The 26,113-nt window shown below is 42.7% G+C and overlaps 1 protein-coding gene across 1 annotated transcript; it reads left to right on the top strand.

Annotated features, from left to right (window-relative positions):
* LOC115206656 (cytochrome P450 2K1) lies at nt 1–26,113 on the top strand. The gene is made up of 8 exons (XM_029773839.1): nt 1–275; nt 7,693–7,855; nt 8,027–8,176; nt 8,275–8,435; nt 8,592–8,771; nt 17,437–17,578; nt 25,308–25,634; nt 25,834–26,113. Exons 1-8 carry the CDS (start codon nt 72–74, stop codon nt 26,019–26,021), a joined length of 1,515 nt encoding a protein of 504 aa, XP_029629699.1. The 5' UTR covers nt 1–71; the 3' UTR covers nt 26,022–26,113.

Genomic DNA, 26,113 nt, shown 5'->3' with positions numbered 1-26,113 from the left:
GGCAGGCAGATCAATGAGCAGGAAGTAGTCACTATTTTTTAGCCCTGTGTAGGCATAAGAGCTGTTTGAAGATGTCACTTATAGAAGGTCTTCTCCAGACATCGAGCACGGTGACACTGCTGGGGGCTCTGCTGTTTCTGCTGGTCCTTTACCGCCTCTCCTCTGGTTCCAACTCTGAGGAACAGGGGAAGGAGCCTCCAGGACCCAGGCCTCTGCCCCTGCTTGGTAACATGCTCCAGCTGGATCTCAAGAGGCCCTACCGCACTCTCTGTGAGGTGAGAGGAAGTCCTGAGATTAAACTATGTTATGGTTGTTGATATGATATGTGACATTGTTTTATCTGGCTAAATATTTTCAAAATGTTTATTTTAGCAGGTTTAAAACTTCCAGTTAGTTTCAATAGGCATGTATTGTCAAAGCAACATATTAATATATGTTGAGTACGTAGTGTTTCAACCAGTTAGCAATAGTTTTTGTCAACACAGGAGCCCTCTAAAATGTTTTTATTTTGATGTGGCCCTACTTACCACACTCGCTCTGAGTTTATGAATGTTTTCAGAGAATGTTCCTCCGTTAATGTTCCATTTCAGTTTTTTTAAATGCCAAGTGTTGTCAAATAATACAGGTAAATGATGACCACCGTGCATTCACTCACATAATAGAGGCATTTGGCTTGAGAATCGTATCGGTCATAAATGCTTAAAGGGATTGTTTTTTCTGTGTGTTTCTACCCCTATCTTAATAGTTTTCTTGTCACAGACCAAACAACTCACCAAAATAGCCCACACACTTCAATCCAACTTATATTGCAACAATATCACTCCAGAAGATATGTATCAACATAGAATTATACTTTATTTGTTACAGAACTGCTTCCAACAACCTTTAGTTCAAGTTTTTATATTCACATTTCATGCATTGTTTACTTCACAGGGCTTTTCGTAGCACCTGCATTTTATTAAGTCACACACTGATCTCCACAGTCTGTTTGGTTAATTTATTTTGAGTAACTTCTAGATGCTTTGAGAGCTTAGTTAAAGGGACAATCTGCAGTTCATACCAAATTTGTCATCTCTCCCATGTCCTATTCAACTAGTAGTTGTTCTGAAATGTTTATTACTTGCCTACATTTTACTCCCTCCTCTTCATTCCTTCACCTTACCGTGAAATGCTTACTTACAATCCCTTAACCAACAATGCAGTTCAAGAAATAGAGTAAAGACAATATTTATTAAATAAACAAAAGTAAAAAGTAACACAAAATAACAAAAACGAGGCTATATACAGGGGATACTGGTACCGAGGCAATGTGCAGGGGTACAGGTTAATCGAGGTAATTTCTACATGTAGGAATCGGGTAAAGTGACTGCATAGATAATAAACAATGAGTAGCAGCAGTGTAAAAACAAGGAGGGGTGGGGGGGGTCAATGTAAATAGAAGCTGTTAATGAGCCTTTTGGACCAAGACTTGGGCGCTCCGATACCGCTTGCCGTGCGGTAGCAGAGAGAACAGTCTATGACTTGGGTGACTGGAGTCTTTGACAATTGTTTGGGCTTTCCTCTGACACTGCCTAGTATATAGGTCCTGGATGGCAGGAAGCTTGGCCCCAGTGATGTACTGGGCCGTACGCACTACCCTCTGTAGCACCTTATGGTCAGATGCCGAGCAGTTGCTATATCAGGCGGTGATGCAACCGTTCAGGATGCTCTCGATGGTGCAGCTGTAGAACCTTTTGTGGATCGGGGGACCCATGCCAAATATTTTCAGTCTCCTGAGAGGGAAAAGGTGTTGTCATGCTCTCTTCACTAAAATCTGTGTTCAGTTCGAGGTGAGTAATCGCTGTTCTGATATACTGAAGCTCTTTTCGGTCATAAGAGTCGGTAGCAGGAACATTATGTACAAAATTACCAACAATGCGAAAAAACAAACATTGTCTCTAATGAAAGTATCTGGGGCAGGCACTCTCGAAAATCCCATCTGCCGCTTGTAAAAAAAAATATTTTGTCTGTGTCACCACACAGCCACACTTAATTCTGTCACGTATCTCCCGCCCCCATAGGGAGGGCCAGAGGGGTTTTGAGAGAACACTGCAGTTATTGTCTGAGAGAGAGATAAGAGAGCAGTGCACCTCGTGACAAGTTTTTACCAGTTGTAGGTAGGCTATTTAAATAGTCATTATGGAGACATCTATTTCCAACCCTTTTTCCATAAAACGTGTTAATACGTTTTTAACTAGGCAAGTCAGTTGAATACCTACCAGTATTTAAGAACAAATTCTTATTTACAATGACGGCCTACACTGGCCAAACCCGGGCGACGCTGGACCAATTGTGCGCCGCCCTATGGGACTCCCAATCACAGCTGGTTGTGATACAGCCTGGATACATCAAGAAATAATGGAGACGAAGCACTGGAAAACGACTCAGTGGGGGTTTAAACTGCATTCTAGTGTTGACTGCTTAGAGAAAACGATATCAAGTGAAGTGCTTTATGCATGCTCAGTTCTTGGGTCTCAGGGGCTGCCCAAGTGGAAATTAAATGGAAGTTTTGGAACTCCCTCGCGTGGTTCTTTTTAATGGAAATCCTCAATGAAACTGACATTAAATATGGAGAATGATACATTTTCCTCTGTTGGCCATCAAGTAGCCTATTCATGTATATGCCATTGTAGGCTACCATTTTGATACAATAAATATGTGGAAATGACGATATCACTGGAGTCATTACAAATCAATGTGTGCCCCTTGTGTAGCCTAGCTAGTCCTGGAAAACCAATTTATAGAAAAATTGCCCGTAGGCGCGTGACGATGGTGACAGGTGTGAGGGATAATGAGCAGCCTGATGACCTAGAGGCCAGAGAGGGAGCACACTTGACACTGCATCTTGTCTAGGCTACTGTAGACGGAAATGAGATGTAGGCCCATCATAGGTTTCCTGCCTTTATCTAAGCAAACCATGGCAAAATTGAATTACAACCATAAACCCAGATTTTAGTCTAGCCTATGCCTACTGAAATGACAAGTCAATCTCACAAATGGGCATTTAACGGTTTGTAGTCTTAACATTTGGCACATAGTAACAGCACAATTGCCAGAAAATAGCCTAGCATTCTTTTTTAAATGTTAATCCAAGTATTTCTTGCTTAGAGATTTCAAGATCCTCTGGCAAACTTTCATTACTCAAACTCCTGTCAGATTTATCCATAGGTTTATGCACATGCCCAAAGGGGATTTATTTCCAATTCTAAACCTGGTTCGAGCCTTGACTGCTGATTGGTTGAAATCTGTGGTATATCAGACCATGTACCACGGGTATGACAATATTACTTTTTACTGTTCTAATTACATTGGTAACCAGTTTATAATAGCAATAAGGCACCCCGGGGGTTTGTGGTATATGGCCAATATACCACGGCTAACGAACGGCTGTATCCAGGCACTCCGCATGCATAAGAGCAGGGAGACAAATCCAGCTATGGCCTCCTACTTGTCAGGTCTCTCACACTGGGCATATAGGAGTCCTGGGATGGACAGCTCGCACAACTTCCCCACATGCGGCGTTGGATCAAGGGTGACCTCGTTGAGGAGGAGATCCAGGAGCCAATCTATGTAGCCTGTGATATTTTGTTGTTGTTGTTGTGATAAACGTTTTATTGAGTTTATTTATTTTTCAGAGGGTTACAGATAAAAAATAAATGCATATAAAGATGGCCACAACACATTCCCCCTTTAGTCACATCCGCTCGCCCGTGTACCCCCACCCCCTAATATTAAGCACACTGCTTACCTTTACAACAGGAGTATAGACTACCTGGCTGGCATGAAAATGAATCATGGGAAAAGCGCTCTCCATCCGCTCTAAGTACATAGATGAAATTTATTTTTTCCGCTGCCCCTTGTTTCCAGACAGGTGTATGATAATGGTCCATTCTAAATCAAAACAAATTTCTAACATGCATATTATTTAGTATATCTAAAGACAATATTAAATCAAGAATAGTCTGATAGGTGACAATATTAGCCTATCACTTGTGAGCTATGTATTATCACTTGTGAATGATGCCCAGCATAAGAAACAGCCTTTTTGTGCGACTTTTTGGAATCATAGTTGCACACCTCATGTAGCCGAGCCCATAGGCCTATATGTTTTGATAAGTATTGTATCACAACTAAAGTTGCCAAATAACTTCTTAAATTTTGAGCCCATTAATCCACTTTACAACGGGTGTAGAGCCTAAATGGCATACATAAGCAGCGCGTAAGTTTGAAGTTTGGGGAAGATCATTTTCTCCAAAGAAATGCAAATGTATAATAAAAGCATTACATGCATAATCCCATTTGCGGTCACTTTTGATAATGGTGTTTTCCTGCTAATGGAACATTCCAGCTTATAGCCTGCTGCCATGAGCGCATTTTGTTTTAGAATTTTTGTTTTATTTAACTTTTATTTAACCAGGTAGGTCAGTTGAGAACAGGTTCTCATTTACAACTGCGACCCAGCCAAGATGAAGCAAAGCAGTGCAACAAAAACAACAACACAGTTACACATCGGATAAACAAAAGTACAGTCAATGATACAATAGAAAAATCTATATACAGTGTGTGCAAATGGAGTAAGGAGATAAGGCAATAAGTAGGCCATAGTAGCGAAGCAATTACAATTTAGCAAATTAACAGTGAAGCGATAGATGTGCAGATGATGATGTGCAAGTAGAAATACTGGTGTGCAAAAAAGTAAATTAAAATAATGTGGGGATGAGGTAGGTAGTTGGGTGGGCTACTTACAGATGGGCTATGTACAGCTGCAGCGATCGGTTAGCTGCTCAGATAGCTGATGCTTAAAGTTAGTGAGGGAGATATAAGTCCCCAACTTCAGCGATTTTTGCAATTCGTTCCAGTCATTGGCAGCAGAGAACTGGAAGGAAAGGCGGCCAAAGTGGGTGTTGGCTTTGGGGTGACCAGTGAGATATACTTGCTGGAGCTTGTGCTACGGGTGGGTGTTGTTATGGTGACCAGTGAGCTGAGATAAGGCGGAGCTTTACCTAGCAAAGACTTATAGATGACCTGGAGCCAGTGGGTCTGGCGACGAATATGTGGCGAGGGCCAGCCGACTAGAGCATACAGGTCGCAGTGGTGGGTAGTATATGGGGCTTTGGTGACAAAACGGCTGGCACTGTGATAGACTGCATCCAGTTTGCTGGGTAGAGTGTTGGAGGTTATTTTGTAAATGACATCGCCGAAGGCGAGGAGCGGTAGAATAGTCAGTTTTACGAGGGTATGTTTGGCAGCGTGAGTGAAGGAGGCACAGCATTGCTGTGATTATAATGTGAAGAAATAGCCTAATGGTTTAACATTTTAAGCTAAACGTTCTGATCTGTTGCGTCAGCCACATTGCGTAAAAAAATTATTTTGTTAGTTGTTGTATTAATTTGGGATCTATTGCATCCCACAACTGTCCGGAATATTTATTTCTAGAATAGAATAGGTTGACTTTTGTACTATGGGGAAAGTAGATTGACATAGGCTAGTGCTTTTGTCGTTCGTTAGGCCTACTCATCTTGTTGGCTGATGAAAAGTAAATGTTGACTGTTCTTCCAACATCTTCAATATGCACCACGGAATTGGATAAGGACGCAAGCAGTTGCGTCCCCGATGTCTGTCTTCACTTGTAACCTGTGAGAAAGACCCGATCACGTGATGGAGAGCATGCAGCACTCAGAAGGGCACAACAAACGCATGAATTTTTTTTAGGGTGCATTACGGCCACAAAGGGGATGCTGCTGTGAAATTCAAGACATTATCAAGTGCTTGTCAAATTGTGAATGAGAGCCTAATGAAGTGTGTACAAAGCAGAGCTCATGCCTTTCAAGCACCTTTGTTCAAATAAGTCTCATCATGCAGCCTTAGTGTATTAAAAATCAAAACATATAGCTCGTGTTTTGTAGAACAACTAAAGAATATCTAAATGAAGCATATAGGAGTACCTATTTCTTTGTTAACCGCTCAACACAGAATATCCATGTGTGCACTACCTCAAATTGTTTGGAGAAAATATTTATATTCAGCTTTGTTCAGTTGTATTCGTCATACTATAACATATTATAAAATAATGCCATGGAATTCTAAGCAAATCTTGTCTGCTAAATGAACTAGTGCAGCCCACAGCCATATGGCATAGCCATATCAGGGCCTAACATAAGGACAACTCAAAGTATGCTATTCTGTTTTTCTGAAATAGACTACATTTTCTTCATATCATGCTTCTTTAGACCTGTCTAAAATAAATAATGGATTTATTGTGATGGTGTAGGCTGTATTACATGGATTTATTAGACTTTTTAAAATGTAGATGTTCCAAAGGTCTGCATCAGTGGCTTATAGGCTGTGTGGAAGCCAGGAGATGCTAAATGTGTTTATGTTAATTAACCACCATTACCATGAGACCTACATTTACTTGTGTGACAATCACCGGCTATAGCCTACTCTATTTAATTGATACCAGGTGCGCACCTGATCTCACTGGTATGGCTACTGAACTGGAAGCAGCAACAATGACAGCTACACTTGCTACGTTTTGCATAGTCTTATAGGTTACAGTCTACCTTTTTAGGAGAACAATTTGCAGGCAGAGACAAATGAGTAATCGATACTTATTGAAAATGAAAAGGCGCAACGCTCGCTCACCATAGTAGCCTAACCTATGGTCACCATAGTAACCTAACCTATGGTCACCATAGTAACCTAACCTATGTGCACATTGTGCCTTTTCAATTACATTTTTTTTTAAATGTTGTGTCCCTCTCACTACTTAAACCCAAGTTGCACTCCTGACTATACTCCTTTGTGGACAACATTCCTTCATGTCAGTTGTATGTTGGCAGTTCTCAGTCTCAATGCAGGGGGCTTAGTCTATATCGTTTTTGTTCTTCCATCCCTATCAGGTGTGTTACAGAAAATATACCGTCCACAAGTCAAAACAGTTACAGCAACCGCATCAGACTACATTATGGACAGCACTTGAAAGATCCACTGTCAATGATGGTACAGCATCTGTCTTCAGGAGTAGCATCCTGACAAGACCCATTGAATGTTCTCCCCAATTGATAAAGCAACCTCGCTCGAAATATGCACTGCACTCACGTGACATGATCGTAACTTTCAGTGCAGCCAATGCTGTTGGATGTCTTCATTATTTGGAAATCAGTGTAGCTAAAATGAACACTGACATGTGGAATTCTGGTAAGTAGCTTGCTAGCTAAAAGCCACATCGCAGATGAAAAGGGGTTAGTTACCAGTTTAGTTCTACCAAGTTCCACTTAAGCTATGTTATGGTTTGTAAACAAAGCCGTATGATGCATACATGTGATGATGGTTTTAAGGTGTTACATATTTAAATTACTTAAGATTATAAGACTCTACCATTGGTGTATAACATCTCCGGCTTTATGTGACATGGCATAAAGCCAGAAGTAATGCCTGCCTCATTAATCCAAGTGTTTGACATGAGGGAAGGGACCAGTAACTTTATGATCAACTTTGTCAATGTACCAGCTACAGTAATTTTTTCATACTTGGGTCAACCTACTATGAACTAGTTACATTCAAATATCATCCAATTTGACGAACAACATGATTTTCACTGTCCGGGACCTTTAATAAACCATGCATTTAGTCTTATTTTATGTTCTACAGCTGTCCAAGAAATATGGGTCTGTTTTCACGGTTCACTTTGGACCCACAAAAGTGGTCATCCTGGCAGGATACAAGACAGTCAAGCAGGCGCTGGTCAACCATGCAGAGGAGTTTGGGGACAGGGGCATGCTTCCTGTGTTGTATGATTTCACCAATGGACATGGTAATGTAGGATATATGAAACTTGTTATCCCAGTTAACTGTTGCATTCGACAATATTCTGTCAAGCAAGCATATTTGGGGCTGTAACAACAGCCCCAAATATTTGACAAATGTGTTATTTTCTCCTGACATGATTAATTCCTGACACCTGCACAATATAACTTTTCAACAGGGATTCTGTTTGGCAATGGAGACTCATGGAAAGAGATGAGGCGCTTTGCCCTGACAAACCTTAGAGACTTTGGGATGGGCAAGAAAAGGATTGAAGAGAAAATCTTAGAGGAAATTCACTACCTGATTGAAGTGTTTGAAAATCACAAGGGTAAGAATTTGTGGTTCTGATTTGAAAACCAAAAAACAGGTTACATAACTTTTTCCCCTTAGGTTTGCTAATTCAATATCTGATGTCCTTTGTAACAGGTAAAGCATTCGACACAACCCAGCCATTGCAATATGCTGTCTCCAACGTAATCTCCAACCTTGTGTACGGCAGCAGGTTTGAATACTCTGACCCCAAGTTCAAAGCCTCTATAAAACGAGTCGATGACAACCTCCAAATTAGCGGCTCCGTTTCAATACAGGTACATTATGTTTCATTTGTTTCTCACTCAGAGAATAATGGAAAACTGGTCACACTTGACTAAACCAGGAAAATTAGATAATTATTCAAATTTGTACTAGGCTACTGGAATAACAGAGGGTAATTCATGCTTTACTTTTTGTTTACGGGGAGATAGTTGTACAACATGTTCCCCTGGCTGGGCCCTTGGCTGAAAAGCAGGAAGCTTTTGTTGAAGAATATTGAGAAAAGCAAGAAGGAGATGGAGGAGCTGGTGAGGGGCCTGAAGGAGACTCTCAACCCTCAGATGTGTAGAGGCTTTGTGGACTCGTTCCTTGTCCAACAGCAGACCCTGGAGGTATGAAATCTCACTACAATTAAAAACATCTCAATTAAAAACAAGATAACTCATGTAAAATATACTGTGTTGGTAAAATGTATATAGGTTCAGAACTTTTGTGAAACAGCACAGTTATAAATTTATGGCAAATAGAAATCAAACAATGGTCTTCAGAGATAGATGGGTTGGGTTGAGGATAGCTGAAGGATGGGATTAAAAACAAACAAAATATTACTATTTTAAAATACATTGTGTCCATAAAATGTATATAGTATGTACTGTATAAACTGGAAGTAGAAGCCTAAGTGTTGTTGTCCATTAGCTGACTCCAATTAGGGGAGGGGTGGTAGGGTTAGGGGAAATAATAAAGGAAAATGTATTTCAAAAAGCTCTCTCGCTCACTTGCTCTCTCGCGCTCTCTCTCATATAAACTACTTGTCAAAAGTTTTAGTCCTACTCATTCAAGGGTTTTCTTCATTTTTACTATTTTCTACATTGTAAAAATGATAGTGAAGAGATCAAAACTATGAAATAACACATATGGAATCATGTAGTAACCAAAAGTGTTAAACAAATCAAAATATATTTTATATTTGAGATTCTTCAAATAGCCACCCTTTGCCTTGATGATAGCTTTGCACACTCTTGGCATTTTCTCAACCAGCTTCTGTCACACCCTGATCTTTCACCTGTCTTTGTGCTTGTCTCCACCCCCCCTCCAGGTGTCACCCATCTTCCCTAATATCCCCTGTGTATTTATACCTGTGTTCTCTGTTTGTCTATTGCCAGTTTGTTTTATTCATTCATACCTACCAGAGTTTTCCCCCTTGCTCCTATCCTGTCTATAGTGCCTGTTATCTAGTTTTCCCGGTTTTCACCTTTCTACCTGCCCTGGCCCTGTCTGCCATCCTGTACCTTTGCCCCGCTACTCTGGATTACCAACCTCTGCCTGACCTGACTCTGATCCTGCCTGCTGTCCTGTACCTTTTCCTGCTCGTGTTCGAATTAATAAACTTTTGTTACTTCGACATTGTTTGCACCTGGGTCTTACCTTCAAACGTGATAGTACGAACTGGCCATGACTGACCCAGCAGCCCCGGGCCAGCTGCGCAACGCCATCTCCTCCCAAAGAGCCACCATCGATAGGCACAAGGAATTGCTTGGTGGCCTTATGGAGGGGGTCCAAATGCTGTCTGAACGCCATGACAGGGCGTTGGACATGTTGCTGGGGAAATTCCACGTGTTGTCTGGGAGGCAGCCTACTACGGCGGTAACCCCACAACACCTCAGTAACTCAGCTGGGAGTAGCGCCGTCTCATCGGTCACTCCACCTTCTCGGGAGCCCCGCTTACCTCCTCCAGAACGCTTTTAATGGAGAGCCGCGCACCTGTCGGGGGTCTCTAGCTCAGTGTGCCCTCATTTTCCAGCTTCAGCCCTCCTCCTTCCCCTCGGACCGCTCCAAGATAGCCTACCTCATCAAGCTGTTGTCCGGGAGGGCTCTCACCTGGGCTACTGCTGTATGGGAACAACAGCCGGCCATATGCGCTAGTCTGGAGGGGTTCATGGGAGAAGTGAAAAAGGTTTTTGATTCCCCGTTTTCTGAAAGAAAGGCTGCCCGGAAGTTAATTCAGCTTCGGCATGACTCCCGCAGTGTGGCAGATTATGCGGTGAATTTCCGCACGTTGGCTGCGGAGAGTGCTTGGAACCAGGAAGCACTGTTCGATATGTTCCTGCACGGCGTCTCGGAGGAGGTCAAGGACGAGCTTGCTGCTCGGGAGTTACCTACGGATCTCGATTCCCTCATCGCTTTGACCACCCGAATTGATGGGTGATTACGGGAATGACGGAGGGAGAGAGAATTTGAGCCTCCGAGTCATCCTGGAAGCCCCCGACGGTCTCGTTGCCAAAAGAACCTGAGGCTTACCGACCTACCCCGGGAGTTGCCGAAGACGGCTGATTCGCCGCATCCCGAGCATAGGCAATTAGGCAGAGCTGGGCTTGCCTTGCTCGCACCCCTTTTCATGCCATTCTGCTGTGGGGAGACCAGTCCAAATCTCTCCGGGTCCTCATCATCACTGACCATTTCGAATCCCACTGTACCTTCTCCGCTGTGCAATCCGGTTTCCGAGCCGGTCACGGGTGCACCTCAGCCAGGCTCAAGGTACTAAATGATATCATAACCGGCATCGATAAAAGACAGTACTGTGCAGCCGTCTTCATCGACCTGGCCAAGGCTTTCGACTCTGTCAATCACCGTATTCTTATCGGCAGACTCAATAGCCTTGGTTTTTCTAACAACTGCCTCGCCTGGTTCACCAACTACTTTGCAGACAGAGTTCAGTGTGTCAAATCGGAGGGCATGTTGTCCGGACCTCTGGCAGTCTCTATGGGGGTACCACAGGGTTCAATTCTCGGGCCGACTGTTTTCTCTGTATATATCAATGATGTCGCTATTGCTGTGGGCGATTCCCTGATCCACCTCTACGCAGACGACACCATTCTGTATACTTCTGGCCCTTCCTTGGACACTGTGCTAACTAACCTCCAAACGAGCTTCAATGCCATACAACACTCCTTCCGTGGCCTCCAACTGCTCTTAAACACTAGTAAAACCAAATGCATGCTTTTCAACCGTTCGCTGCCCGCACCCGCTCGCCCGACTAGCATCACCACCCTGGACGGTTCCGACCTAGAATATGTGGACCACTACAAATACCTAGGTGTATGGTTAGACTGTAAACTCTCCTTCCAGACTCATATTAAACATCTCCAATCCAAAATCAAATCTAGAATCGGCTTTCTATTTCGCAACAAAGCCTCCTTCACTCACGCCGCAAAACTTACACTAGTAAAACTGACTATCCTACCGATCCTCTACTTCGGCGATATCATCAACAAAATAGCTCCCAATACTCTACTCAGCAAACTGGATGCAGTCTATCACAGTGCCATCCGTTTTGTTACCAAATCACCTTATACCACCCGCCACTGCGACCTGTATGCTCTAGTCCGCTGGCCCTCGCTACATATTCGTTGCCAGACCCACTGGCTCCAGGTCATCTATAAGTCTATGCTTGGTAAAGCTCCGCCTTATCTCAGTTCACTGGTCATGATAACAACACTAACCCGTAGCACACGTTCCAGCAGGTATATCTCACTGATCATCCCCAAAGCCAACACCTCATTTGGCCGCCTTTCATTCCAGTTCTCTGCTGCCAGTGACTGGAATGAATTGCAAAAATCGCTGAAGTTGGAGACTTATTTCCCTCACCAACTTTAAACATCAGCTATCTGAGCAGCTAACCGATCGCTGCAGCTGTACATAGTCCATCTGTACATTGCCCACCCTATCTACCTACCTCATCCCCTTACTGTTTTTATTTTATTTACTTTTCTGCTCTTTTGCACACCTGTATCTCTACATGCACATCATCATATGCTCATTTATCACCCCAGTGTTAATCTGCTAAATTGTAATTATTTGCTCCTATGGCCTATTTATTGCCTACCTCCTCATGCCTTTTGCACACACTGTATATAGACTTTCTTTTTTCTACTGTATCATTGACTTGTTTATTGTGTTATTGGCCTGTTTATTGTTTACTCCATGTGTAACTCTGTGTTGTTGTCTGTGTCACACTGCTTTGCTTTATCTTGGCCAGGTCGCAGTTGTAAATGAGAACTTGTTCTCAACTTGCCTAGCTGGGTAAATAAAGGTGAAATAAAAAAATAAAATAAAAATTGACTCTGGGGCCAATGAGAGCTTTTTGGATGCTATCCTGGCTTCCGAGCTGAACATCCCCACTCAGCCCCTCTTCATTCCCATGGATGTTAGAGCGCTGGACGGGTGCTCTATAGGCCAGGTCACACACAATACCATTCCCATCCACCTACAGGTGACAGGGAATCACAGCGACAAGATGCAATTTCTGCTCATCAAGTCTCCTCAGATTCCCATAGTTTTGGGATTCTCCTGGCTCCAGCAACACAATCCCCTCATCAACTGGTATACTGGTGCCATCATGGGCTGGAGTCCGTTCTGCCACACACATTTCCTGAAGTCAGCGCAACCTGCCATGGGTTGTCTTCCTGGGGGCTCGGAAGGTGCCCCGGACCACTCCACTATTCCTGCGGAGTACCAGGACCTCCGGGAGGTGTTCAGCAAGGCCCGGGCCACTTCGCTTCCGCCGCACCAACCCTATGACTGTGGGATTGACCTTCTCCCGAGCACCACGCCGCTCCGGGGACGGCTGTACTCTCTGTCGGGACCAGAGACCAAGGCTATGGAGACTTACATTGGGGACTCCCTAGCTACAGTATTCATCCGTCCCGCTTCATCTCACACCGGCACAGGGTTCTTCGTCGTGGAGAAAAAGGAAAAGACCCTGCGCCCATGCATTGACTACCGGAGACTTAATGACATTACTGTCAAGAACAGTTACCTGCTACCACTCATTTCCTCTGCCTTCGAGCCCCTCCAGAGGGCCACTGTTTTTTCCAAGCTGGATCTACGGAATGCCTACCACCTGGTGCGGGTACGAGAGGGGGACGGGTGGAAGACCGCCTTCAACACGGCCAGGCACTGGTAAATGATGATCTCAGCGACATGTTGAACTGGTTTGTCTTCGTCTAGGGACAATTAGGAGGCCTGCGTCTTGTGACCGTAGCGTACGTGTAGATATGTACGGCAGGACCAAATCGGAAAGATAGGTATGAACAAGCCCATGTAATGCTTTGTAGGTTAGCAGTAAAACCTTGAAATCAGCCCTTGCCTTAACTTCCCTGGGCTAGCTTGCGTCCCACCTAGTCAACAGCCAGTGGAATCGCGTGGCGCGAAATACAAATACAGTGGGGCAAAAAAGTATTTAGTCAGCCACCAATTGTGCAAGTTCTCCCACTTAAAAAGATGAGAGAGGCCTGTAATTTTCATCATAGGTACACTTCAACTATGACAGACAAAATGACAAAATAAAATCCAGAAAATCACATTGTAGGATTTTTAATGAATTTATTTGCAAATTATGGTGAGGCTCCTCTGTCCTCCACTTGTTACCTGTATTAATGGCACCTGTTTGAACTTGTTATCAGTATAAAAGACACCTGTCCACAACCTCAAATACAGGTAACGAGTGGAGGACAGAGGAGCCTCACCATAATTTGCAAATAAATTCATTAAAAATCCTACAATGTGATTTTCTGGATTTTTTTTCAGGCCTCTCTCATCTTTTTAAGTGGGAGAACTTGCACAATTGGTGGCTGACTAAATACTTTTTTGCCCCACTGTACCTCAAAAATGCTATAACTTCAATTTCTCAAACATATGATTATTTTACACCAAATGTTGTTTTGGTTCCAAATAATCCATAGTTATATCCAAATAGCTCCGTTTTGTTCGTGTGTTCAAGTGACTATCCGAAGGGTGACGTGCGAGTGCATTTCGTGACAAAAAAATTCAAAATATTCCATTACCGTACTTCGAAGCATGTCAAACGCTGTTTAAAATCATCTAATTTTCTCGTAAAATAGCGATAATATTCCAACCGGGCGACGTTGTATTCATTCAAAGGCTGAAAGAAAAAAATTGAGAATTCTCATGAACGCGCATCTCCAGTGTCACTGTTCCCAGCCTGACCACTAACAAATACTCCTGCTGTTCTTCGCCCAGAGACAGGAGACACGTCATTCCACTTTCTGGCGCCTTCTGAGAGCCAATGGAAGCCTTAGAAAATGGCACGTTACAGCAGAGATGCTGTATTTTCGATAGAGATGCAACAGAAGGATAACAAATTGTCAGACAGGGCACTTCCTGTATGGAATCTTCTCAGGTTTTGGCCTGCCATATGAGTTCTGTTATACTCACAGACACCATTCAAACAGTTTTAGAAACTTTAGTGTTTTCTATCCAAATCTACTTATTATATGCATATTCTCGTTTCTGAGCAAGAGTAGTAACCAGTTTAAATCGGGTACGTTTTTTTATCCGGCCGTGCAAATACTGCCCCCAAGAGGTAAAGTACGGTAATGGAATATTTTAAAAAATTTTGTCACGAAATGCGCTCGCGCGTTACCCTTCGGATAGTGACCTGAACGCACGAACAAAATGGTATTTGTATATACCTATGGATTATTTGGAACCAAAACAACATTTGTTGTTGAAGTAGAAGTCCTGGGAGTGCATTCTGACAAAGAACAGCAAAGGTAATCCAATTTTTCTAATAGTAATTCTGAGTTTAGGTTGCCCCAAACTTGGTGGGTGTCAAATTAGCTAGCCTGTGATGGCTAAGCTATGTACTCAGAATATTGCAAAATGTGCTTTCGCCGAAAAGCTTTTTTAAAATCTGACATAGCGTTTGCATAAAGGAGTTCTGTATCTATAATTCTTAAAATAATTGTTATGTATTTTGTCAACGTTTATCATGAGTAATTTAGTAAATTCACCGGAAGTTTTCGGTGGGTATGCTAGTTCTGAACATCACATGCTAATGTAAAAAGCTGTTTTTTGATATAAATATGAACTTGATTGAACAAAACATGCATGTATTGTATAACATAATGTCCTAGGAGTGTCATCTGATGAAGATCATCAAAGGTTAGTGCTGCATTTAGCTGTGGTTTTGGTTTTTGTGACATATATGCTTGCTTTGAAAATGGCTGTGTGATTATTTTTGGCAGGGTACTCTCCTGACATAATCTAATGTTTTGCTTTCGCTGTAAAGCCTTTTTAAAATCGGACAATGTGGTTAGATTAACGAGAGTCTTATCTTTAAAATGGTGTAAAATAGTCATATGTTTGAGAAATTGAAGTTATAGCATTTTTGAGGTATTTGTATTTTGCGCCACGCGATTCCACTGGCTGTTGACTAGGGTGGGACGCAAACATCCCACTGGCCCAGAGAGGTTAAAGAAAAAAATAAGCAAACAAGTTTGGTGGTCGCCACTTGTTTGGCGACGACCTGGTAATCCGTCTGGCCCCGCAGCCTTGTGAATGTTGACGTGTTTAAAGGTCTTACTCACGTCAGCTACGGAGAGCGTGATCACACAGTCGTCCGGAACAGCTGATGCTATCATGCATGCCTCAGTGTTGCTTGCCTCGAAACAAGCATAGAAGTGATTTAGCTCGTCTGGTAGGCTCGTGTCACTGGGCAGCTCGCGGCTGTGCTTCCCTTTGTAGTCTGTAATAGTTTGCAAGCCCTGCCAAATAAGACGCGCAGCGGAGCCGGTGTAGTACGAATGAATCTCAGCCCTGCAAATGTGATATTTCCGTTTTCTATTTTATTATAAATGTGTAAAAATGTCTAAACCTGTTTTTGCTTTGTCATTATGGGGTATTGTGTGTAGATTGAGGAAGAAAATGAATGTAATCAATTTTACAATTATGCTCTAAAAAAACAAAATGTGGAAAAAGTCAAGGGATCTGAATACTTTCCGAATGCACTGTACATTTTTACAAAAACAATATGGGGGTTTGGAAATGATGCTGACATTTACATTGATAGATTGTAGCTTCCATCTGCAATATTAATGCTGATCTACCCCCCCAGAAATAAAACATGTTAATTCTTTGAATGAATAACATCTAGGGATTTAGTGGACATTGAGAAATGCGTAAATGGCCCATGTGATAGAGAATGGAGAAAATATAGGAGAGATTGTTCTGAAATGGCATTGGGCCCAGGCTGCAGCGGTATACATTGACTGTACAAACACTAGGAACATCTTCCTAATATTGAGTTGCACCCCTTTTTGCCATCAGAACAGCCTCAATTCGTTGGGGGTATGGACTCTACAAGGTGTCAAGTATTCCACAGGGATGCTGGCCCATGTTGACTAGAATGCTTCCCACAGTTGTGTCAAGTTGCCTGGATGTCCTTTGGGTCGTGGACCATTCTTGATACACATGGAAAAAATGTTGAGTGTGGAAAAACCCAGCAGCGTTGCAGTTCTTGACACTCAAACTGGTGCGCCTGGCACCTATTATCATACCCCATTCAAAGACACTTACATCTTTTGTCTTGCCCATTCACCCTCTGAATGGTACACATACACAATCCATGTCTCAAGGCTTAAAATGTTTTATTTAACCTGTCTCCTCCCCTTCTACACTGATTTTGAAGTGGATTTAACAAGTGACATCAATAAGGGATCATAGCTTTCAACTGGATTTATCTGGTCAGTCTATGTACAGCTTCCCCAACTGGCAGCCCGCAGACCGAATTTGGCCCGCGGGTGGTTTTATTTGGTTAGAATTTTTATTTTTTATTTTTTTTACAAAAGGCTGTAAAAACACTAGGAAATCTGCTCCAACTGATTTTTAATTTTGTAAATCTGTTCCCAGGTATTCCCATGCATAATAGAGAGACACGTGTGATCGTCTACAAATATAAGAAAGGTTTGAGAGAAAAAAATTGGCCCGCGGGTGAAACTAGTTGATGATCCCTGGTCTAATCCATGGAAACGGCATTTGTTCCTAATGTTTTGTACACTCAATGTATGTGTTCTGGAGGCTGCAGCTAAGACTGCTACACCATGTATGTAAAATGTGTGTTGAAGTTACTTGTAAAAACACATTTTTGAAAGCAAATTTTTGACCTTCGAAAAAGAATGCAAAGACTGCTAGACCATGACTTTTGAGGGGAAAACAAATAATTTCTCCCCTTTAAAATGCTTTTTCTGTATGTTTAAGGAATCTGGCAACAAGAACTCTCACTACCATGACAAAAACCTGATATCCTCTGTGGGCAACCTGTTTTCTGCTGGTACAGACACCACAGGGACAACCCTATGCTGGATTTTGATGCTAATGGCCAAGTTCCCCTTTATACAGGGTAAGCATCAATGAGCACACAGACACACACCTTTGTACAGACATTGCAAGTGATTGTAGTAATGCAAGACAATCAAGGTGTTACTTGCTGTAAACATTTCCAAATTGCCCACTTGAACCACAGACCAGTTTATAGTTTGTTTCAAATGCTTGAACACTGTGAATGAAGCTGTAATCTACATGAATGTAACTAAATGTGTTGAAGTGACGACATTTCAACCAGATTTTCTCATTGGGATAACCTACATGTGTAAGGCAGCCAAGTGATTGATTGATAGATAGATAGATAGATAGATAGATAGATAGATAGATAGATAGATAGATAGATAGATAGATAGATAGATGGATAGATAGATTGGAGTTGTACTAGGGTGTGGTATTTATGTGGTAATAAAGTTTACCGTAGCCATAGAGGACAACAGGTTCTTAACTTGGGAGGGTGAGCAGTGGAGCAAATACCTGGAAGGAGACAGTGATTGGAGTAGAATACACAATTATAATATTTATTATTAGAACAGAAAGATAAATAAAAAAACGAGTCCCATAAATTGTCTGCAAAAAATCTTCAGAAAGATTCTTAGAAAATTACATGCACTTTCCCCACCCTCCAACTTGACTTCCCCACCCTCCAGCTTGGACAGGTGTATATTTTTTGTGTGCAGCTTTTCCTTATTTGCGTATAATAATTTTTTGGAACATCGTTTTAGATTTTCAAGACACAGAACTCAGTGCCATTTTTCAGAACACTAAATGCATTTTTAAGATGTACACTGACCAAAAATATAAACGCAACAATTTCAAAGAGTTTACTGAAATACAGTTCATATACGGAAATAAGTCAATTGAAATAAATTCATTAGGGCCTAATCTATGGATTTCACATGACTGGGAATACAGATATGCATCTGTTGGTCAGAGAGACCTTTAGAAAAAGGTAGCGGTGTGGATCAGAATACCAGTCAGTATCTGGTGAGACCACTATTTGCCTCATGCAGTGCGACACTTCTCATTCGAAAGTGAGCATTTGGATTTTTGTTCAGTGTAGTTGCCTTCTCAAAACAGCCAATACATTAATTCAAATGAAATTTTATTGGTCACATACACGTGTTTAGCAGATGTTATTGCGGGTGTAGCGACATGCTTATGCTTCTAGCTCTGACAGTGCAGAAATATCTAACAAGTGATATCTAACAGTTCCACAACATACATTTGAAGTCAGAAGTTTACATACACTTAGGTTGGGGTCATTAAAACTCGTTTTCAACCACTCCACAAATGTCTTGTTAACAAACTATAGTTTGGCAAGTCGGTTAGGACATCTACTTTGTGCATGACACAAGTAATTTTTCCAACAACACTTTACAGAAATTATTTCACTTAGAATTCACTGTATCACAATTCCAGTGGGTCAGAAGTTTACATACACTAAGTTGACTGTGCCTTTAAACAGCTTGGAAAATTCCAGAAAATGTCATGGCTTTAGAAACTTCTGATAGGCTAACTGACATCATTTGAGTCAATTGGAGGTGCATTTGTGGATGTATTTCAAGGCCTACCTTCAAACTCAGTGCCTCCTTGCTTGTCATCATGGGAAAATCAAAAGAAATCAGCCAAGACCTCAGAAAAAGAATTGTAGACCTCCACAAGTCTGGTTCATCCTTGAGAGCAATTTCCAAATGCCCGAAGGTACCATGTTCATCAGTACAAACAATAGTACGCAAGTTTAAACACCATAGGACCACTCAGCCGTCATACCGCTCAGCAAGGAGACGCGTTCTGTCTCCTAGAGGTGAATGTACTTTTGGTGTGAAACGTGCAAATCAATCCCAGAACAACAGCAAAGGACCTTGTGAAGATGCTGGAGGAAACAGGTACAAAAGTATCTATATCCACAGTAAAGCAAGTCCTATATTGACATAACCTGACAGGCCGCTCAGCAAGAAAGAAGCCACTGCTCCAAAACCGCCATTAATAAAGACAGACTACGGTTTGCAACTACACATGGGGACAAAGATCGTACTTTTTGGAGAAATGTCCTCTGGTCTGATGAAACAAAAATAGAACTGTTTGGCCATAATTACCATCGTTATGTTTTAGAGGGAAAATGGGGAGGCTTCACAACCGTGAAGCACGGGGGTGGCAGCATCATGTTGTGGGGGTGCTTTGCTGCAGGAGGGACTGGTACACTTCACAAAATAGATGGCATCACGAGAAGGAAAATTATGTGGATACATTGAAGCAACATCTCAAGACATCAGTCAGGAAGTTAAAGCTTGGTCGCAAATGGGTCTTTCAAATGGACAATGGCCCCAAGCATACTTCCAAAGTTGTGGCAAAATGGCTTAAGGACAACAAAGTCAAGGTATTGGAGTGGCCATCACAAAGCCCTGACCTCAATCCTATAGAAAATTTGTGGGCAGAACTGAAAAAGTGTGTGCAAGCAAGGAGGCCTACAAACCTGACTCAGTTACACCAGCTCTGTCAGGTGGAATGGGCCAAAATTCACCCAACTTATTGTGGGAAGCTTGTGGAAGGCTACCCGAAACGTTTGACACAAATTAAACAATTTAAAGGCAATGCTACCAAATACTAATTCAGTGTATGTGAACTTATGACCCACTGGGAATGTGATGAAAGAAATAAAAGGTGAAATAAATAATTCTCTACTATTTCACATTCTTAAAATAATGTGGTGATCCTAACTTACCTAAAACAGGGAATTTTTACTAGGATTAAATGTCAGGAATTGTGACACACCGTAGCCAAATACATTTGAACTCAGTTTGTAAATTTCCAACTTCAACTGTGTACCCAAATACACACAAACCTAAGTAAGGAATGGATTAAGAATATATACATACATGTCAGAGTGGCATTTGACTAAGATACAGTGGCATAGTATAGAATACAGTATATACATATGTTATGAACCGGCTCAGAGTTCGCAACAAAAGGGAGACAACGTGGAGACAAGGAATATCAAAATATATATTTATTAAATAAAGTAAACTAAGTACAATTAACCATGGTGTGTGTAGTCAGTAATCAGTAGTGTAAGTGAGTGTTTTGCATGCATACATGTGATAATACAGGGTGTTGAAAAGTACCAAAGCAAACAACCAAAAAGCCACAAAACTACCATAACAGAAATCAACAAAAGTGTCTGCATGGAGAGAGTCTCCCCAATGACTGTGGAAGAGGTCTATTTATCCTGGGACACACCCGGGCCCAGGTGTTTCCCATGTAGCTGACGACCCTCCCAACTCCGCCCACCGGCATCCTAATAAGGAAACAAGAGCAAAGAGAGAGAATACGGCAGACAGAGTGGGAGGGTCGTCACACATATGAGCTGGGTGATGCAATATGTAAACACAAAGTGGCTAAGATACAGTAGAATAGTGTAGAGTGCAGTTTATGCATATGAGATGAGTAATGCAAGATACGGAAACATTATTAAAGTGGCTAGTGTTCCATTCCTAAAAGTTGCCAGTGATTTCAAATCTATGTCTATAGGCAGCCGTCTCTGATGTGCTAGTGATGGCTGTTTAGCAGTCTGATGGCCTTGAGATAGAAGCTGTTTTTCCAGTCTCTCCGTCCCAGCTTTGATGCACCTGTACTAACCTCGCCTTTTTGGATGATAGCGGTGGCTCGGGCAGTGGCTCGGGTGGTTGATGTCCTTGATGATATTTTTGGCATTCTTGTGACATCGGGTGCTGTAGGTGTCCAGGAAGGCGGGAAGTTTGCCCCCGGTAATGCGTTGGGCAGACAGCACCACCTCTCTGGAGCGGTTGTGATCGGTGCAGTTGCCGGTCCAGGCGGTGATACAGCCCGACAGGATGCTCGCAATTGTGCATCTGTCAAAGGCTTTAGGTGTTAAGTCAAATTTCTTTAGCCTCACTGAGGTTGAAGAGGTGCTGTTGCACCGCCTTCACCACACTGTCTGTGTGGGTGGACCATTTCAGTTTGTCAGTGATGTGTATGCCGAGGAACTTAAAACTTTCCACCTTCTCCACTGAGGTCCCATCGATGTGGATAGGGGGTTGCTCCCTCTGCTGTTTCCTGAAGTCCATGATCATCTCAGTTTTGTTGACGTTGAGTGAGAGGTTATTTTCCTGGCACCACACTCCCAGAGCCCTCACCTCCTCCCTGTAGGCTGTCTCATCATTGTTGATAATCAAGCCTTCCACTGTTGTGTTATCTGCAAACTTGATGATTGAGTTGGAGGCATGCTTGGCCACGCAGTCATGGGTGAACAAGGAGTACAGGAGAGGGCTGAGCACACACCCTTGTGGGGCTCCAGTGTTGAGGATCAGCGAAGAGGTGTTGTTTCCTACCTTTACCACCTGGGGGCGGCCCGTCAGGAAGTCCAGGACCCAGTTGCACAGGGCGGGATTCAGACCCAGGGCCTTGAGCTTGATATTAAGCTTGGAGGGTACTATGGTGTTGAATGCTGAGCTATAGTCAATGAACAGCATTTTTACATAGGTATGCCTCTTGTCCAGATGAGTTAGGGCAGTGTGCAGTGTGGTGGCGATTGCATCGTCTGTGGATCTATTGGGGCGGGAAGCAAATTGAAGTGGGTCTAAGGTGGCCGGTAGGGTGGAGGTGATATGATCCTTGACTAGTGTCTCAAAGCACTTCATGATGACAGAGGTGAGTGCTACGCTGCAATAGTAATTTAGTTCAATTACCTTTGTCCCTGTACCTAAGAAAGAGATGGTGGTCATCTTGAAGCATGTGGGGACAACAGACTGGGATAGGGTTTGATTGAATATATCTGTGTACACACCAGCCAGCTGGTCTGTGCACGCTCTGAGGACGCGGCTAGGGATACCATCCGGGCCGGCAGCTTTGCGAGGGTTAACACGCTAAAATCTCTTACTCACATCAGCAACGGAGGAGAGCCCACAGTCCTTGGTAGTGGGCCGTGTCAGTGGCCGTGTCAGTGGCACTGTATTATCATCAAAGCGAGCGAAGGTGTTCAGCCTGTCCGGAAGCAAGACGTCGGTGTCCGCGACGTGGCTGGTTTTCCTTTTATAATCCGTGATTGTCTGTAGACCCTGCCACATACGTCTCGTGTCTGAGCTGTTGAACTGAGACTCAACTTTGTCCCAATACCGACGTTTAGCCTGCTTGATTGCTTTGCGGAGGGAATAACTACACTGTTTATATTCTTCCATTTTCCCAGTCTTGCCCTGGTTAAATGCGGTGGTTCGCGCTTTCAGTTTTGAGCGAATGCTCCCATCTATCCACGGTTTCTGGTTGGAGTCGGTTTTAATAGTCAGTGGGTACAACCTCTCCTATGCACTTCCAGATAGACACATTTACCGATACGGTGAATGAGTTTATTATTTTCTGAAGCTACTCTGAACATATCCCAGTCCGCGTGATCAAAACAATCTGGAAGCGGGGATACCGATTGAATATTCCTTCCTGTTTGAGTTTCTGCCTATAGGAAGAGAGGAGCAAGATGGAATCATGGTCCGATTTGCCAAATGGAGGGCGGGGGAGGGCCTTATATGCATTCCGGAAGGTAGTGTAACAGTGGTCGAGAGTTTTAGCCGTGTGAGTACATAGAGTTGATAGACTTTCGGGAGCCTTTTCTTCAAGTTTGCTTTGTTAAAATCCACAGCTACAAAAAAATGTAGCCTCAGGATATGTCGTTTCCAGTTTGCATGAAGTCCATTGAAGTTCTTTAAGGGCCGTCATGGTATTGGCTTGAGTGGGGGATATAGAAGGCTGTGGCTATTATTGATAGTACGGTCGGCATTTGATTGTGAGATGTTCTAGGTTAGGTGAACAGAAGGACTTGAGTTCCTGTATGTTATCACAGTTACACCATAAGTCGTTAGTCATAAAATATATACCTCCACCCTTCTGCTTCCCGGAGAGATGTTTATTCCTGATGCTTTGAGAATCCAACTGGCTTTATGGAGTCAGACAGAATATCTTGAGAGCCATCTTTCCGTGAAGCAGAGTATGTTACAATCCCTGGTGTCTCTCTGAAAAGCAACTCTCGCCTTGAGCTTGTCAACTTTATTATCCAGCGATTGGACATTAACGAGTAAAATACTCGGGAGCGGTGGGTGGTGTGCGCGCTTCCTAAGTCGGACCAGAAGACCACCCCGAGTACCTCTCCTCCACCGGCGTTGTTTTGGGTCAGCCTCTGGAATAAGTTCAACTGCTCTGGGGAGAGCAAACAAAGGATCTGCTCCAGGTCGTAATCCTGGTCGTGATGCTGGTAGTTCTGGTGAGTTACTGCCGCTATAATATCCAATAGTTCTTCCTGGCTGTATGTAATGGCACAAAACAATTCTAGAGCTAATTCCGTTAAAAAAATAGTACATAAACAAACAAAATACTGCAGTTTCCTAAGAGCTAGTTGCGATGCTGCCATCTCTGTTGGCACCATCAAAACTAAAGATACCATAAAAATGCAAATACATCCATCAAAATAACAAGACTACCTGCAAAAACTGGGATCCACGTGGCCAAAACAATCCCCTTTTATGCACAACAGTATGTAATTTATCATTGTTTTCACATTAAATGCAAATGATAAGCACTGTTTGGCAAAACACTAGACAATTCTCTACACAGGACACAAACCTATTGTGTACAGAATGTCAAACAAAACTAAATTAATATCACAGTCAATAACAAGTACTCCCATATCTTTTACCATAAATATGTAAACTCTCTTTGTACTGTGACTGGTTTTACAGTACTAAAGTCACAATTGCACTTTCAACATCTCTTCTCTTTGATTTATCTTCAATGCATTGTAAACATTTACATCGTTACAATATACAGCACCGGACACTTTTGCAATTCTAAACAGGATCAATTTAGGTTTAGTGAAATTCTTCCTGCTTTAGAATTAGATGCTAATTCAGAGAACAAGAATACAGCTGTCTATGAAATAGTTGATTACAATCTCGTACCATTTACTCTATTTAATAGAAAAATATATGTTATTGATGGTCATAGTATCACACCTACTTCTGCTCTCTCCCTCCAGCACTCGACATCACCGGTCTACTATCCACCGGTCTTGGCCACCCACATTGCGCACACCTGGCAACCATCATTGCACACAGCTGCTCCCATCGTTAAGCTCACCTGGACTTCATCACCACCCTGATTACTCTCCCTTCTTATAGCCCTCACCAACCTCAGTCATCAGGCAGAATTGGTTCTGTTTTCATGTCCTGATGCGGCTCTTGTTTTGTACTTGCTATGGTCGTTATTATTAAACTCACCATCTGCACCTGCTTCCTGACTCAACGTTACAGATAGTTAGTATTTGTTGAGCCATTATAGAATGACAAGGTCATCTCACCATTCATTCTATGACAAATGATACTGTTTGTGTGGGCTGTGTTATCCCTGTTTTGAAGAAAGTGTTCAAGCAATTGAGAAACTAACAGTTGTTGGACATGATTTACACTATTTACTTTGTCTTGTGTAGCTGTTGTCTACTGTTTTGCAGAAAGTGTCTTGTGTACAAGTGGGACCACTGTTTTACAAAAAGGTGTTATGCATTAAGTGAGAACATTGAACTGTGCAGAAAAGGTGACTGTTTTGGTACGTAGGTTAAGGTATCGTTCACATGGAGCCCTGTTTAAGTTATCAAGCCATCTTGTAAAAATTATAAAATGTCCAGAGAAAAGATTAAGATGACATTTTCTGAGGGTAGTAACTTTGGTCATCCCTCCTTTCTGTCTCAGCCCGGGTCCAAGAGGAGATCAGCAGCATCATAGGAAGTCGTCAGCCCTTGGTAGAGGACAGGAAGAACCTACCCTACACTGATGCAGTGATCCATGAGACCCAGAGACTGGCCAACGTTTTACCCATGGCCATCCCTCACACCACCAGCCGAGACATCAACTTCCAGGGATATTTCATCAAGAAGGGGACGCTTGTGTTTCCTCTACTGACGTCTGTCCTACAAGACGGAAGCGAATGGGAGAGCCCACACACCTTTAACCCTGCCCACTTTCTGGATGAGGAAGGTCGATTCACCAAGAGGGATGCCTTCATGCCCTTCTCTGCAGGTGAGTTCCACTGTTTCTGTATCCATACTGACTGGGTAAGTGAATCCTTCTATGGTACTCTAAACTTAAGAGTTTGGGAAATTGCTTTGACCCAGGGAGAGTTTATGGTATGGAAATGTGTGTACAATTTATGTCAACTATAGAAATCTATGTAGACCTAATTGTCATATGTTGTCTCCCTCATTTTATCATGTTCCAGGTCGTAGGGTGTGTCTGGGGGAGGGTATGGCCAAGATGGAGCTCTTCCTCTTCTTCACCTCCCTCCTGCAGCGCTTTTGTTTCTCTCCTCCTCCTGGAGTAACAGAGGATGATCTGGACCTCACACCATCCGTGGGGTTCACCCTTCATCCTTCACCTCACCAGCTGTGTGCTGTGAGCCGGATCTGAGATGAGTCTGGGCCTAATGTACACTGCTCAAAAAAATAAAGGGAACATTTAAACAACACAATGTAACTCCAAGTCAATCACACTTCTGTCAA

Source organism: Salmo trutta, chromosome 1 (genome assembly GCF_901001165.1).
Source record: "Salmo trutta chromosome 1, fSalTru1.1, whole genome shotgun sequence".
NCBI lineage: Eukaryota > Metazoa > Chordata > Actinopteri > Salmoniformes > Salmonidae > Salmo > Salmo trutta.
The sequence above is the reverse complement of the archived record's forward strand: the minus strand, read 5'-3'. Positions and strand labels throughout refer to the sequence as shown.

Excerpts from the sequence above, each read along its gene's own strand:
- LOC115206656 (XM_029773839.1), top strand. The coding sequence starts at position 72 with ATGTCACTTATAGAAGGTCTTCTCCAGACATCGAGCACGGTGACACTG. Across the intron at positions 8,177-8,274 it reads AGTGTTTGAAAATCACAAGG|GTAAAGCATTCGACACAACC; the intron begins GTAAGAATTTGT and ends CCTTTGTAACAG. Across the intron at positions 8,772-17,436 it reads TCCAACAGCAGACCCTGGAG|GAATCTGGCAACAAGAACTC; the intron begins GTATGAAATCTC and ends TGTATGTTTAAG.